The sequence below is a fragment of the Girardinichthys multiradiatus genome, chromosome 17, assembly GCF_021462225.1.
Source record: "Girardinichthys multiradiatus isolate DD_20200921_A chromosome 17, DD_fGirMul_XY1, whole genome shotgun sequence".
Lineage (NCBI taxonomy): Eukaryota > Metazoa > Chordata > Actinopteri > Cyprinodontiformes > Goodeidae > Girardinichthys > Girardinichthys multiradiatus.
Window position 1 is genome coordinate 19,945,227 of NC_061809.1, and position 14,010 is coordinate 19,959,236.

At 40.4% G+C, this 14,010-nt stretch overlaps 2 protein-coding genes across 2 annotated transcripts in view; one reads left to right on the top strand and one right to left on the bottom strand.

The window, feature by feature from the left end:
- The window catches only part of snd1 (staphylococcal nuclease and tudor domain containing 1), a 221,806-nt gene that overhangs the window by 105,854 nt on the left and 101,942 nt on the right, over positions 1–14,010 (top strand). The window lies entirely within an intron of this gene.
- On the bottom strand, positions 8,218–13,232 carry lrrc4.1 (leucine rich repeat containing 4.1). Its single transcript, XM_047389163.1, has 2 exons — positions 11,974–13,232; positions 8,218–11,849 (listed from the first exon to the last, which is right to left on the bottom strand). The coding sequence occupies exon 2, from the start codon at positions 11,596–11,598 to the stop codon at positions 8,776–8,778; it is 2,823 nt and encodes a 940-aa protein (XP_047245119.1). The 5' UTR covers positions 11,599–11,849; positions 11,974–13,232; the 3' UTR covers positions 8,218–8,775.

Genomic DNA, 14,010 nt, shown 5'->3' on the forward strand with positions numbered 1-14,010 from the left:
GTTTTTTGTTGTTGTTTTGGACAGAGAAAATCAATCGATAAATTATTGTACTTTCTTAAAACTATTATTTGGACCTGACATATTTTTAAATAGCCCTGTGTAAAGGGATCAACGCTTGAGCCTCACCGAAAACAATAAACTGTTTTCCTGCTATGTAGCAAGGCTTTTGTTGCCCTCTGCAAACAGAAGTTGCCTATTGATATATTTGATGTTTAAAGTTCACAGCTGACCTATCTGTACATAGGTCTACATATTCACACATAGATCCACTGGGATTTAAACACTCCCAGTGGTTTGCTGCTGCAGCTGAATAATTTTGCCACCACATGAAAACAGGTTAAATCCGTATATGCTGCATGCAGTTTTTAGGGGCTTTCATCTTGCCGTTGCTTTGATTTCCTATTCTTTGTTCAGCGGTACACATTTCCTCAGCAAGTCTTTGACATTAACACACCGTTTGTTATCTTGACATCCACACCAGTGCAAATTTATGATCCCATACTTCCAACAAAATGAATCTTGTGCTCTTCCTGTAGTGTCAGATAGTGGGATCTTATCTGGTCCAATCTTATTTCAGTGCTCTTCTTTCTCTCCCAGTTGCATTGCTCTTTGTACCCTATCCTTCCCCTTTGCCTACGTCGTTTTCAATCTCCTTTTTTATTTCCACTTCTTACTTCAACAGCCTTCTACTTTAGAACACAGTTGTTCTCTTAAGCATTGTTGTTTCTCAAATAAAAACTCAAGTTTGCCCAAAAAATAGGGCTCTTTTTTAAGCAAGGGTTGTTCTGGTAGGAACCTACGTGGACCAGCTCCTATGCAGGAAAGGAAAAATGAAAGTAAATCATGCATGTATGTGTCAATAAGCTGAATGCCAGACATGAAGAATTTTAACTTTTTGAATGTTCTCTGATTGATTAGCTGAAATTCTTATGCAATATAATTAAGTAGCAAGCCCTTTCTTAGTTTTAAAAGCTAAATGTAATGATCTCTGTATCTTATTTTAGAAAGACAATGTCAAGCTTGTTTAGCTTGTTTTTTTTTGTTTTTTTTTGCCACTTTACCACTTCATCAAAGATTCCAACACAGTTTCAGCATACATGAAGGTTGTAGAGTTTTGCACATTTTATTTGAATGGATCCTCATTTGATTTGAATATAAGCAATGGCAACTAGAAACAAGGCTCCTTTCTCTAAAGTGTCCATTCTTTGAAGTGTATGTCATCACGTTAAGGGATGCTTCATAGTTTTTAATTGAGGTTCTCTCAAAAGGTTTAAAGCAGTTATTGTCTAACCTGTGGTAAATGACTCTCATAACAACTTATTTTGTTTAAAGATGAGGATAAAATTTAAATTGGTGGTTTTTCGAGGTAGAATATTAAGGTATGGTCTGAGAGGGCCCAAGACCAAAATGTATTTTGACTGTCTAAAACAAGTCCATTTGAAAAAAAAAATCAAAGTTTATGTTAACGGTATTTTCTAAATGTTTGAACAGCTTTTAACATCCAGAGGTTATTCAATCAGAAACTAATAATCATTTATATAACGGATAGAAGGCTATGCACAACCAAAGATCTTTCTCTGTGAAACATGTTCCGTTTTCAGTACATGGAACACATTCCTGTTCTCTGTCAAAGTAACAGTCTAATATAGACCTGGGCATTTCACAGCCACATCCATGGCTACATCCTGTTTTTTTGCTTACTGATATTGGTAGCTACATAAGCTTCATTGTACAGCTTTCCAGTATTGTGCCATTTGAACAGGCTGTACTGTAAACTGTGGTAAACAGGTGTTGGTTCCCCTTAAATTTAATGCTTAGAAAAAAGATGGTTGCACAATATAGTTTTAAACAAGTTATGGACCTACATATTTATTTTATATATATAAAGTGGTGTGCTCAACTTTGTTGAAATTCCAAGAAGCACTATCTGAAATCAGACTAGACATGAGACAATATGAGGGAAATGTGAGATATTGGTCCTTTTTTGACAATTGTTGTTGTAAAAGATAATAATGTAAAGGAAATATGAAGTTTTATCGATCGGGATCGAAGGTGGCAATTTTTTGTACTGGAAGTTGAACATGTAATTTCCACTACTGCCAGTAAAAGATGTTTACAGTCAATTATCAAATACTTGGAAAAAAATAGTTTAGTCGAAGGTTTGGCCGCTGACTGCATAACTGCATTCCTTTTTGGAAAAAAAATCACCCCATCGCTGGCCTGACAGAAAAATAAAGGGGTGTAAAAAAAACAGTAAATTGGCATTTACTCAATAACACTTTACTATTTCTATTACTACTATTTCTGTTTTTTATGCCTCTTTCATTTTGCATTAGGAACTCTGACATAAAGTGCTTTGTAAGTTCCATTCTCGGCAACACTAACGGTGCACCACCTCCTACCTCCATTTCCTATGTAAATAATAATTTGTTTCTGTAAATATTCACACAATATAATGCTGATAGTAAATATTCATAAAACAGCATTTGCATAAACCGCTATAATGCTTTTAAGGTTGATGTTGATGTAAGACAGCAGACATCTACTTTGGATTTGGACTCTTTCAGACTAATTGTAAACTTCAGCATCCAGGGTCATATAATCTGAATTCATACTCTATATAAAGACTCCAGGAGAGGTATCTGCTGCAGGTATGATAATAACCACATATATACTTTTATCAGAACCCCACAAAAATCCATAACTATCCTTTTAAGGTGTAGCTCTGCCTTTTATTTGAGATGTTAGTTCTAGTGATGAACCAATGAGTTATCTGGTTTTCTTTGATTGGCTCTGATCATTAACACTTAAAAATATGTTTGTTTTATTTTGGCTTTTTTTTTTTCTGTAAATGCATCACAAATGAGACCTCAAACCATTTTCAGTCTATAAACACATCAACCACAATGTGCTTTTTGTGAGTTTACCCGATCCTCTGTATCTGGCACAAACAAAGTTCCATAATGCTTTCTGTAAAACCCTTAAGGTTATTATGCTAATGCCAATGAGGCTTTTGTTGTCCTCGCATACTCACTATGTACTTAGCTATTTTTTTCAGCAGACTGTACTCAGGCCTTCCTAGTCTTTCATGTGCTTTCCATTTAAATAACAATATTTTGTGGAGCCAAGGACACAACAGCTTCTCGTCTGGTAGTGCAGTATGTACACATCTTCGGCAATACTGCGCCTGTGATCATGATTTCTCTCCAGGACATAAATCTCAACAAAAGCAGTGAAATTAATGGCCAGTGGCTTCAATTTTTCTTTCTTTCCTGTGCACAAATGTGTGTGCATGCCTTTGTCTTTGAGTGTTGCTGCACGCACAAAAATGTCATCATATCAGACTCCCCCTGTCCTGTGATCTCCATGAACTTGATTTACTACACACACGCACGCTCGCCTCTTGGACTCTGCTGTTGGATGGAATCATAAACCTAAGGCTCCAAAGTCTCGGGCTGCTAAGAAAACACAGGGATGTTTTTCACCCACCAAAAGGGCAATAAACTGTCTCACAGGAAGTAACACACTTGAGTGGTTCTCCTCAGAGCAGAAATGGGTCACTCTACCCACCTGCAATTCGGTCTCAGTTTTTGCTTTAGAATCTGTTTGCATTTGACTGCAATATAACCAGGTTTTGGCATAAACTAAAGCCTGAGCAACACTGGGATGTTAGCCAGCAGTATACCGACATCTTTTTTTCTCTAGCTCGATTGACCTCAGTAAAAACGAATCATTCCACAGACTGGAATAGAATATGAATATTTGCTTTCATTCCCGAGCAGTGAAAGTCAGACACACAAGAAAGCATGCAACTCTATCTACCAATTCCCAGTAATCCACCAACATCATCACCTTTATCACTGTGAGATATACTGGTGTTATTTCTTCACCTTTTTTTCTGCTTCCTGTGCAGTGTCTCTATTGACATTAAGATCAACCGTGACTCATGTTGAGTCCCAAGAAAGCAGCTTTGACAGCCTTCTCAGAATAACCTCCTCTGTTCCACTAGCACACTGACTAGTGTGATTACAGAAATCATAGTCTTTGCACTGTTCCCCGAACTAGACCGGGATTGCTTGAGTGGTTTCCCTAAACAACCCAAGAGGTGAAATATTCAGTAATCTAATACATAAAGGTTTCCATCCAGCCATGACTTTAAAAAGATAGCTTCAATACCTTCGAATTTTTCCACTTTAGCATTCACACAGTTTAAAATCATTTTAAACAGATGCAAAAGTAACGCAGAAGGGAACCATGTTTTCTCCTGCTGTATGGAGCATGCAATAACATACTCCCACCTCTACCACTTGTTGCTGCATATTGCTGTTCAGCTGGCTGAAAGAAGGCTGCTACGCTTCTCTCTGTCATAAAAAATAATGATTCGGCTGTTTGGAAAATTTTCGATCACATAAAAAGTAACACTGGTTTAAAACTACAGTTGGCAAGCAATAAAAGGGATGCCTGTAAAGGAATGACTGTAAGCACTACCTAATCTTTTAAAAACCCAGCTAATGGGGCGCAGTGCTGGTGGCATAGAGGGTTTGGTGCGTGACCCATATACAGAGGCTTCAGTCCTCGACACGGCCATTCTGGGTTTGCTTCCTGGCCCTGGCGACATCTGCCTCATTTCCCCAAAAACACCTACTTGTGGCCCCAACTACACAAAATGAACTAAAACTTGCATAAAGCACAGGGTAATAATTTAGTTAAAGGCAAATAGTACCATGAACGTAAATTGGTTTCAGATGCATTACATGGAAAGGGCAAGTTATTGTTTTTAAATGTAACCCCACTTTCACAATAGTCAATCCCACCTGGTTGCAATGCTTACATATGTTTCTACTTTAACACTTTTCATAGTTCAGTAATAGAAGTTTTGATAGTCAAACTGGTGCAAGCTGGAAAAAAAATAAATGCTGAAATAAGAAGTCGGTATGATACAATTCGTAAAACGGGTCTTTGCTCACGAATGCACTTCTGCACAATTCCGGTAAACAGAGTAAATTTAAAATGTAGACACTTTTGGGGAGCTATAGTTTGTTAAATATAGAAAACGTTGTGATACATTGTAATTGGTTGTTAGACTGTTGAAAATTTGGTTGATAAATCACTCAAGCATTTGTATTACTGCCTTGTAGTCCATGCTGCTTTAATGGAATTTGATTAGAACTGTCCCACAGAATGCAGTGTGTAGTAATTAATGTGCAAAAAATCTAATTAACAGATTGCATCAAAATAAATGGGTTTCAAAGTGTTCGCTCTAAGTTACTAAATGAGCTCCTGCCCTAAACTGAATGAAATGGCAAGGATAATGTTGGCTCTTCCTGTTGGTTCAAAGGCTTCTGTCTCTGAAAGCAGTACACATTCACATGGTTCCACTGCATTGTCCCCACAGTTCCCTTTAGTCTAACCTCTTGATCTTCCCACCCTTTTTGCTGCTTTATTCGCCAGTCTCCCTTACTCAAGTACCCCCAGTTGTCCAGTTCATTTCATGTATCAGCACCTCTTATCTGCTGCACTCCACTCCGTAAGTCCAAAAAAATCACAGTCCTTGTGGTGCAGTCCAGGCCTTTCACCAATCATGCAAAAGCCACAGCAGGTAATCTATATATCCCCCCTTCCATCTGTAGCTGGCACTCTTGCATCACATTTTCTCTACCCAGTCCTTTGTGCCTTTCCCCTTGCCTGTCTTTCACTTTCTTGACACTGTTTTCATTTGTCCGGATACCATCACCTTGCCTTTTAATTAAAATAAAAAATTGCTAGCAATTTTATTTTGTTTTCTTTATCATCTTCATTTTCTTATTTTTAGCATGTCTAGCATTGCAAAATATGTTCTATCTCTTGCTGAAACAAATTCACTTTCACGCACTCTGTCCATCTCTACTTAATTTCAATGAATGTTTAATAATTGTTCTGCTCCATATGCCTTTTTCTTCAGTCTTCTACCTTATGTCTAATTACCAATTCTGTTTTTGGCCTAATTTCCCTCTATTATAACTTTTGAGAAATCTGAATGACAGTGCTACGCTATCTTCTCTCCCAAACTACAGCCTCACATCGTTTTTTTTTTTTTTCATCTCTTCCCTGCAGCTTTGTGAGCTGCAGTTTAAATACATCCATCTTGCCGTGCTTCCTCTTTCCAATGGCTTCATGATTGCTAATGAAGCACACAGACAGAAAACATGATGTGGAGGAGGATGGGATGGAGAAGAGTGTTTCCCATGGAGACGGGGGGGGGCTCCACAGGCTGGCAGAGCTGATTGGCTGATTGATGGCCCTGTAGCCATTTTGACCGATTGGGATGGTAGAGCCTTTCATAGCACAGCATAGCTTAAACGCGTGACCAGATAGCAAAAAACAGTTCACTTCTGAGTAGTATGCTGCAGCATTTGCCAGATCTTGCTTTAACTTGCTAAACCTCAGAAAATGCAGTGCAGCATGACGAAGTTTCAGTTAAAATTTTCAAGATGGTGCTTGGATGTGTACACACAGTTAGGGAAGTTCATATACAACTAGAAACAGTATTCTTTGTTTTTCTTGCCTGGAAAATGGTCTCACATGTGAAGACAAAAGCAGGGTGTCTATTGGCGAATGTTAAGAATAACCTGAAACAGGCATAAGAATAATACAGTTTACTTGAATTATATTTTCCTTTATCCCCAGTGCTCCCATATAAATCAGTTTAAACCATAAATATCCTACTTACTATTAGGTGTTTCATTTGACTAACCATTTTGCATACAGTTCAAATATAACCACACAGCTGACACAAGAAACACACCTGAACACATGCAAACCTACTGATAGTAAGTCAGTACTGTCTCATGATTGACCTCATTCTTGCAACTTGAAGTTATACAGTTTCAGACTATTTTTGCAACAATGTGTTGGAAACATGTTCTTCTTTCAGTAGATAAAGACAAATAATGCTGTTATTTTACATCTTTTGATGTTTCCAAATAGTATAGCCTCTTGATTATGTACATTCAGATAAAACTAAAGACAAATCACTTTTACTGTATGTTCTCAAGCTCTCATCTGTAATTTTATTTATCCTTTGTTTTTTAACCATCTCCCTACTTTTATTTTGCCATTTTGTAATTTCTTAACCCTGGCCTGCAAACACGTTATTGTCCTTTCGTCAGCCTCCTCTGCATGTTAAGTTGATTTTATCTGCTGACAGCATATTTGTCTTTAATTTTATTTTTGTAATTTCCAAAGTGAGTCTTGTGTCATGGGCCTCAAATGTCGCATGTTTGAGAGGTTCTGATCCATTTTGTTGCCTTTGGAGATGCTGCTCTTAACCAGCTGTTCAGTTGAAAAACTTATTTTTTCTTGGTAAAATAGTGTCAGACTAAACTGAGGGAATGTTATATCAACGGCAGTTTATTGTTCTTTGACTAGATTTGTAGCTCTATCAAAATTTTGAAAATGAAATACCTGTGCTAATTGCACCGTGTTTATTGTCCCTATGACCTGCTTTTTCTTTGAAAAAGTTTCAACTTTAAACAGTTTCTGCAAAAACAGAGAAAATCAATTTAAAAATAACATTATTGCTTGGATTTTTTCAATAACTGTCTTTTTCAAAAGCAAACTGACTGATCTAATGCTCTGATCTGATAAAGATGTATATTAAAAAATCTGCTGTTCTTAGTCAGCATCAAGAATCATTTTTTTAGACACCCGAATGCATATTTCTCCACAGAAAAACTCTTATTAACTGAATACCTGGCAGCTGAAATGCCATGGGTAGCTGTGCGTTGGCAAGATCCTCTAAAAAGTCATACAATAAATTTGTTTATTGCATTACATTTTTCGCTCATTAGATACATAACTGTGAGCACTTTATTGTGTATAAAACGAATGAGGCAACATATTCGGCTTGCAAACTTTAGTCATACAGTGAGTGCCCCAGTTAACATTAAATGGCTATAGTCATCCTAAAACCGCATCATCTCTACAACAATCACTGGTCAGGTAAAATCCAAACTTTTGTTATATGTAAAGCCAATAATATACGATGTGGAAACGTTGAAAAAAAATACTCCATCCACTTCTGCACTGTGATTCATTATGCCAGAGTCATTCAGCACACTTAGGGTTAAAGTATAGCTGCAGCGTCTTACTGCAGTGTCTAAAGCATTCGGCTGATTGTTACAGTATATGGCAGGAGAAAAAGAGAAGGCGAATAAAACATCTCTCTCTAATGTTTCCTTTTTTTCTTCCAAAAATCCTTTTTATTGCATTTATAACATTTGGCACAGTACAAATTCTTGGTGCTTTTACAAGATAAACCTGTAAAGATCGACACTGACCTTTATATGGTTTTTGTTAAAGAAAGTCTTCTCTGTATAAATAATCTTTCTTATCACGGCTTTCTCTCTAGCATGGTGTAAAAATCACACAGAATGCCCCATTTTAAAACAAGACTACCCTCATTTGTCAAACTTAAGACAGCATCTTAAACAACTCATTGTTTTAAATAGAAGTTACAAGTTAGAAAATAGTTTCAATTTCTTTTTGATATATGTTTCTCTATCACCAACCCATGGTAGCTTCAGTTTGTCCATATATATTATTTATAAGCATGTACAACAATAAATCACCAGTCTTTTAAAGTTTGCACTCTGTACAAAAAGTAGTTCCTGTTCTTTTTTTGTGCATTCTATTGCATGACTTAAATGATGAAAAGAAGAAAAAAAAGGCAAAATGGAACACGGTGGTCGGGACCTTGGGGCATAAAGGAGTGAAAGTCTTTAGGTCAGGGGGCTTTTAGATCTGAGTCTCCTGTACCTTCTCCTTGGTATGCGTTTTTATGACATAGGGCTCAGCCATTGCTGTGATGGCACTCGGTAGGGTTCGAGGCAAAGAGTTCCCAACATTATTATCTGTCCATTTAGCCCCTTGGCCAGATGGTTTATATGTGTTGTATTTGGGCTTCAGAGTGCTGTAGTCCACCTTATGGGGGCTGTAGTCCATTTTATGAGGACTATAATCAAGTTTAGGTCTTTGATTGTGTGGACTAAAATCAGACTTGAAGGCGCTGTAATCAGGTGCAGTCTTGTGGGGGGTATAGTGGTCCTTGGTTTTGTAGGTCATGTCCATTTTCGGTCTCTGGGAATTGTAGTCCATTTTGGGTTTAGGCTGAGTGCTGTAGTCAGGTTTGAATGGGCTGTAATCAGGTTTGGACCTTGGATGGGTACCAAAGTCATGCGTGAATGGACTGTATTCCACTTTAGATTTATTTTGTGTGTTGTAGTCAGATTTTAACGGACTATAGTCATGTTTGGGTTTTGGTTGGGTGCTATAGTCTCGTTTGAAAGGACTAAAGTCAGATCTCTGCCTTGGATGAGTGCTGTAATCTACTTTGAATGGGCTGTAATCTGTTTTAACCTTTGGGTGAGTGCCAAAATCAGGTTTAAATGGACTGTATTCTGATTTAGTTTTGTGAGTGTTGTAGTCCTGTCTAAATGGGCTGCACTCTGGCTTTGTTCTGTGAAGGCTGAAATCTGGTGTTGATTTGTGCATGTTGTAATCTGCTATAGTTTTGTGGCTGGTGAAGTCCATGTTTGGCTTGTATGTTGTATATCCAGCCTTTGGAGTGTGTAGTGTAAAATCAGGCTGTGGTTTATATTCAGCCTTGGGTTTATGAAAGCTATAATCAGCCTTGTGGCTGATAAAATCCAACTTGTGTATGCTGTTGTGGTCTCGGATTTCAGGCAATGTGAGTGATGACTCTTGAGCTGCAGATGCTGGTGGTGGAAGGTCCTCCTCATCCACCTGGATAATCTCAACTGTACGGGCAGCTGCCACTGTGCTTCTCTGCTGGTGGCGCTTTCTCAATTTATAAAAGGCAATTAGCATGACAGCAGCCAGCAGTGTCACTGCCACAAAGCAACCTATTATAATCTTAGTGGTCTTCATCACTTCATCCAGGCTAGGGCCAGACTTGCCTGGTTTGCCAGTGGCACCTCTCAGTCCTGGTAACACAGATGGCTTAACTGCATTTGCTGCACTGTCAGTATTTTGCAACAGCACTGTTGGTGTTGAGATGAAGACTGGCTGAAAGACTGAAGGAGAGGCGGTTGTAGTTGTTGTCCCGAGGCCTGCTCCTCCTCCTCCAGTACCCACAGCAGCTGGGGTTGTAGTGGTTTTGGATTTGGGCATCTCAGTGGTTGGGCCAAGTACCTCCACAGTCACTGTTGTAAAGTAACTTAAGTTAGATGTGTTTAGCTCTGCTGCACTCACATTGAGGTATGCTGATGCATTGGAGTTCCCAGCTGCATTAGACACCATACAGGTATAAGTGCCAGTGTCTGATGCAAGGATATTTGAGAAATTAAGGGTACCATCATTGAGGATTGATATTCTTGGGTGACCAGATGCATGTGTCAGAATAGTCCCATTAGGTAGAAGCCAGCGAACTGAAGACATTGGGGCTGTTCTGCAACGAAGTTCACCCACTCTTCCTGCTGAGATGTTTAAGTCCCGTGGTGCATCGGCTATGAATGGTGCAGAACACTGGAGTGCAGCGCCTTCACCTCTGTCAACATCAACTAGCTGCCGTCCTCTCATGATGACTGGTGAGTGACAGCGTCCACAGCAAGTTGAGTTGGTAGGGATGTACTCTCTCAGCCACTGAGCTAACCATACAGCCTCACAGCCACAGTTCCAAGGATTATGGTGGAGGTGAAGTTCCACCAGATACTTGAGCGGGGAAAACAGATCATGTGGTACGGCACTCAGATTATTATGGGCAAGATTAAGTTCCACCAATGAAGATAGACCATCAAATGCATTGCGTTCTATTACAGTAATTTGTGAGTTCATCACCCATAGCTTTTTTAGGGAGCGTAGACCTCTGAAGGAACCCGGTTTTATCACTGGGAACAGATTTTCTGAAATCTCCAGTTCCTCCAAGCCCTTTAGGGGGCTCAGGTTTGGCATGTCACCCCTTATGTTGCACATTCCCAGGTTCAGGTACTTGAGATTTTGTAGCCCCTCAAAAGCTCCTTCTGAGATGTACTCCAGTTTCCTTAATTCTCCCAGGTCCAGTCGCATGAGTGAGGGTACCCGGTTGAAGGCGTAGGAGGGAATACTCTCGATTGGGTTGTTTCTCAGCCATAGTTCTCTTAGTTTAGACAGATACTCGAAGGCCCCACTTGGCACCACTGTCAACCGGTTGTCAAACAACTCCAATGTGTTGAGGCTGGTCAGTCCATTAAACGCGCCCACCTCAATCTGCCGTATGGCATTTCGCCCAAGCTGGAGCACCTCAAGGTGGTGTAGATGGCGAAACGAGTCAGCCTGCACCGCCTCAATGGCGTTTTCCATTAGATTGAGGTGTCGTGTATTGGCAGGAATTCCAGGGGGTACACGCGTCAGGCCCCGCCGGGTGCACACCACTTTCCCCTGCTGATTACTGCAGGAACACTGGGGTGGACAGCCCTGGGGTCCTAAAGAGACTGCCGCCCCCGCCAAGGCCAGGGATGTGCTGCTCCACGCACGCGCCATCAGGAAGACTACACAGAGCAGGGCGGCTTTCCTGGCACGTTGCGCAGCTACCCGCCCCAGGAGACTCATGATGTGGCACATTCATAATTCAGCATCATCTGGGGGGGGGGGGGGGGATGGGGATGTTTGGGGCAGGTGTTTGGTGGGTTTAAGAACAAGAATAATAGCTGTATGGCTGGTTGTATTGATGAGTGGATCACAGTAAAATAAAACAAAAAGGAACTGTGTAGTATAAGGGAGGAGGACGTACGTGTCCTCAATTATGTAGTTCTTATGTTTCCATAAATTGTCAGGGATAGAAGGACAAGTTGAGGGGTAGAGGGGTGGCTTTTCTGAAACATGTGTATGAGAAGGACATTTTGGTAAATTAGGCAATCAAAAATAGTATTACAATACAGAGGGGGGAAGAGGGTGTTACAGATTGATGCAAGAGGGGTTGAAACACTAGACACCTACCTCAAGTTATTATTACAGGTCCTTGAACTGAGATATATAGCTTCCCTCCTTTTTGCAATCAGACACAGCTGTGGTTTTCGCATCAGATGTATTTATATCCAAGAGCAACAAAGAAAACCTTTATTTGCCCTGTCAAAATAGGTGTCAGTGACAAAGAGCTTAACCAAGATGAGCCCTTTTGTAAATCCATACATCCAAAGATAAAGGTTTGAAGGCCTTTTTGTGAGCGTTTTTCCCTCTTCCTTTCTGTACTGATGAGGAAAAAAAAAGTAAAAAGATCGTAAGAAGGAATCCGGTCAAGCTCCCAAAGCAGCGGTGCTCCCTTGCTTGCTTCTTGCTGTCGGCTCCTCTTCTCTCGCTTGTCCTTGGAATCCGACAGTTGATTCCCCTGCTGTACACCTTCCCCAAGTCTCCATATTACAGGCAACCACTGGAACACGTGTAATTTCTTTCTGCCAGACGTAAAAAATTAAAAAAGAAAAGCAATAGATGGAGGTGGATTGAAGAATTCCCCAGTCCTGTTCAGTGTTCTTTGCCTTTTGCTTGGCAATTAAAGGAAGCTATAGAAAAAACATGAAAGCAGACATTCTGCCCTCAGTGTATTCCTTTTTCTCACTTTTTAGGAGTCAATCAGTTGGTCGATTGGTCTTCATAAGCCTTCTTCCTCTCTTGCTCTCCTTTTTTTTAAATACTCTCGTTGTATGCTCTTGATTTAAATTTTTCCTTCCACCAGAACGCTTGGCACTGGTTGAAAAGGCTAGGCAACACACACTGCCTTCATTAGCTTCTTAGTCCTCTTAACTAGCCACACGCTCCAGCCTCGACCGCCACGGTTGCGACAGCAGCAGTTGCAAACGAACACACACCATCCCTGCGAAGCTCACAGCAGCAATAGCGAGCACACACAGCAGCAGCTGCCGCCTGCCTCCCGTGCACTTTCCAATAATCCGTCAATTTCTTTAGAAGAAGAATGGGGTGGGGGAGGGAATGGGGTGCCCAGAGAAGTGGGGTTATCGAAGCTCAGTTGATCAAGGTGGGTTAGAAGAAGAATGGATGGTGCACAGCCCCCCCCTCTCTCTCTCTTGTTTGTTTGTTCTTGTTTCCAGTTGTCTTTATTTTCCCACTCCTCCTTTTCTGGTGGTTATCAGCAACCCCTTGCTAATGCAGCGTCTAACTGGGGAAAGGAGCACAGCAGAGGAGGCAAGCGCGGCATACAGGCGTGACGTTAACAGCAGCGTCGTTGTGGAAAAGATCCGTTGTAGCAGCAAAAGAGAGAGTGTGCCGTCTCTCTTGCTCACTTTCTCTCTCCCTCTCTCTCTCCCTCCTGCTCTCTGCAGTGTCCTGAGGTAGTTGGATGAGCTCAAAGCACTCAGACCTTTTTAGAAATACACTTCTTCAAGAATCAGTTTGCTTCTCCTGTCGTCCTTTCCATTTTTTAATTCTAAGTCTCTTGTTCTGTGGGTTTCTGGGGTTTTTTGGACTCAAGGGAATTGACAGGTTGTCCTAGCAAAAGGCAGAGATGGACGGTGGTATTCCCACAGCAACCAGCTTTTAACCCTCTCGTTCCCATCAAGAGTCCTACTTTTGCAATGGTAAAAGCTGTTCCAGCATTGCTGTGCTGGCAAAACAGGTGGTGGAGAATTTGTCACTTTCTGGCTTGCTCTCTTTAAACATGCTTTTTTTCATGGTTTTACTCTTGGTTTTGATTTCTTTCTCTTTTTTGCGTTCTCCTCTCATGGAAAGTAGAGGAACATGAATGGACTGCTGACGCACTCTGCTTGGAGCAGTGCTTTGGTTTGATGCAGTGTGTTATGTGTATTAACTTCCCAACCACTCCCCCCCACTCTCTTCACTGTCTTTCCTCCCCTGTTCACTCTTTGTCTGTCACTGTGTCACTCTGTTCACCCTACTTCTTTTACTTGCTTCCTGTGTGTATACAGCTGGGTAAATATGCATATATAAGCTATGATTTGCACTAATTTTAGTTTATTTCTCAGGTGAATGTTTTTTATTTAATTTAAGAGAATTTAAGAGATT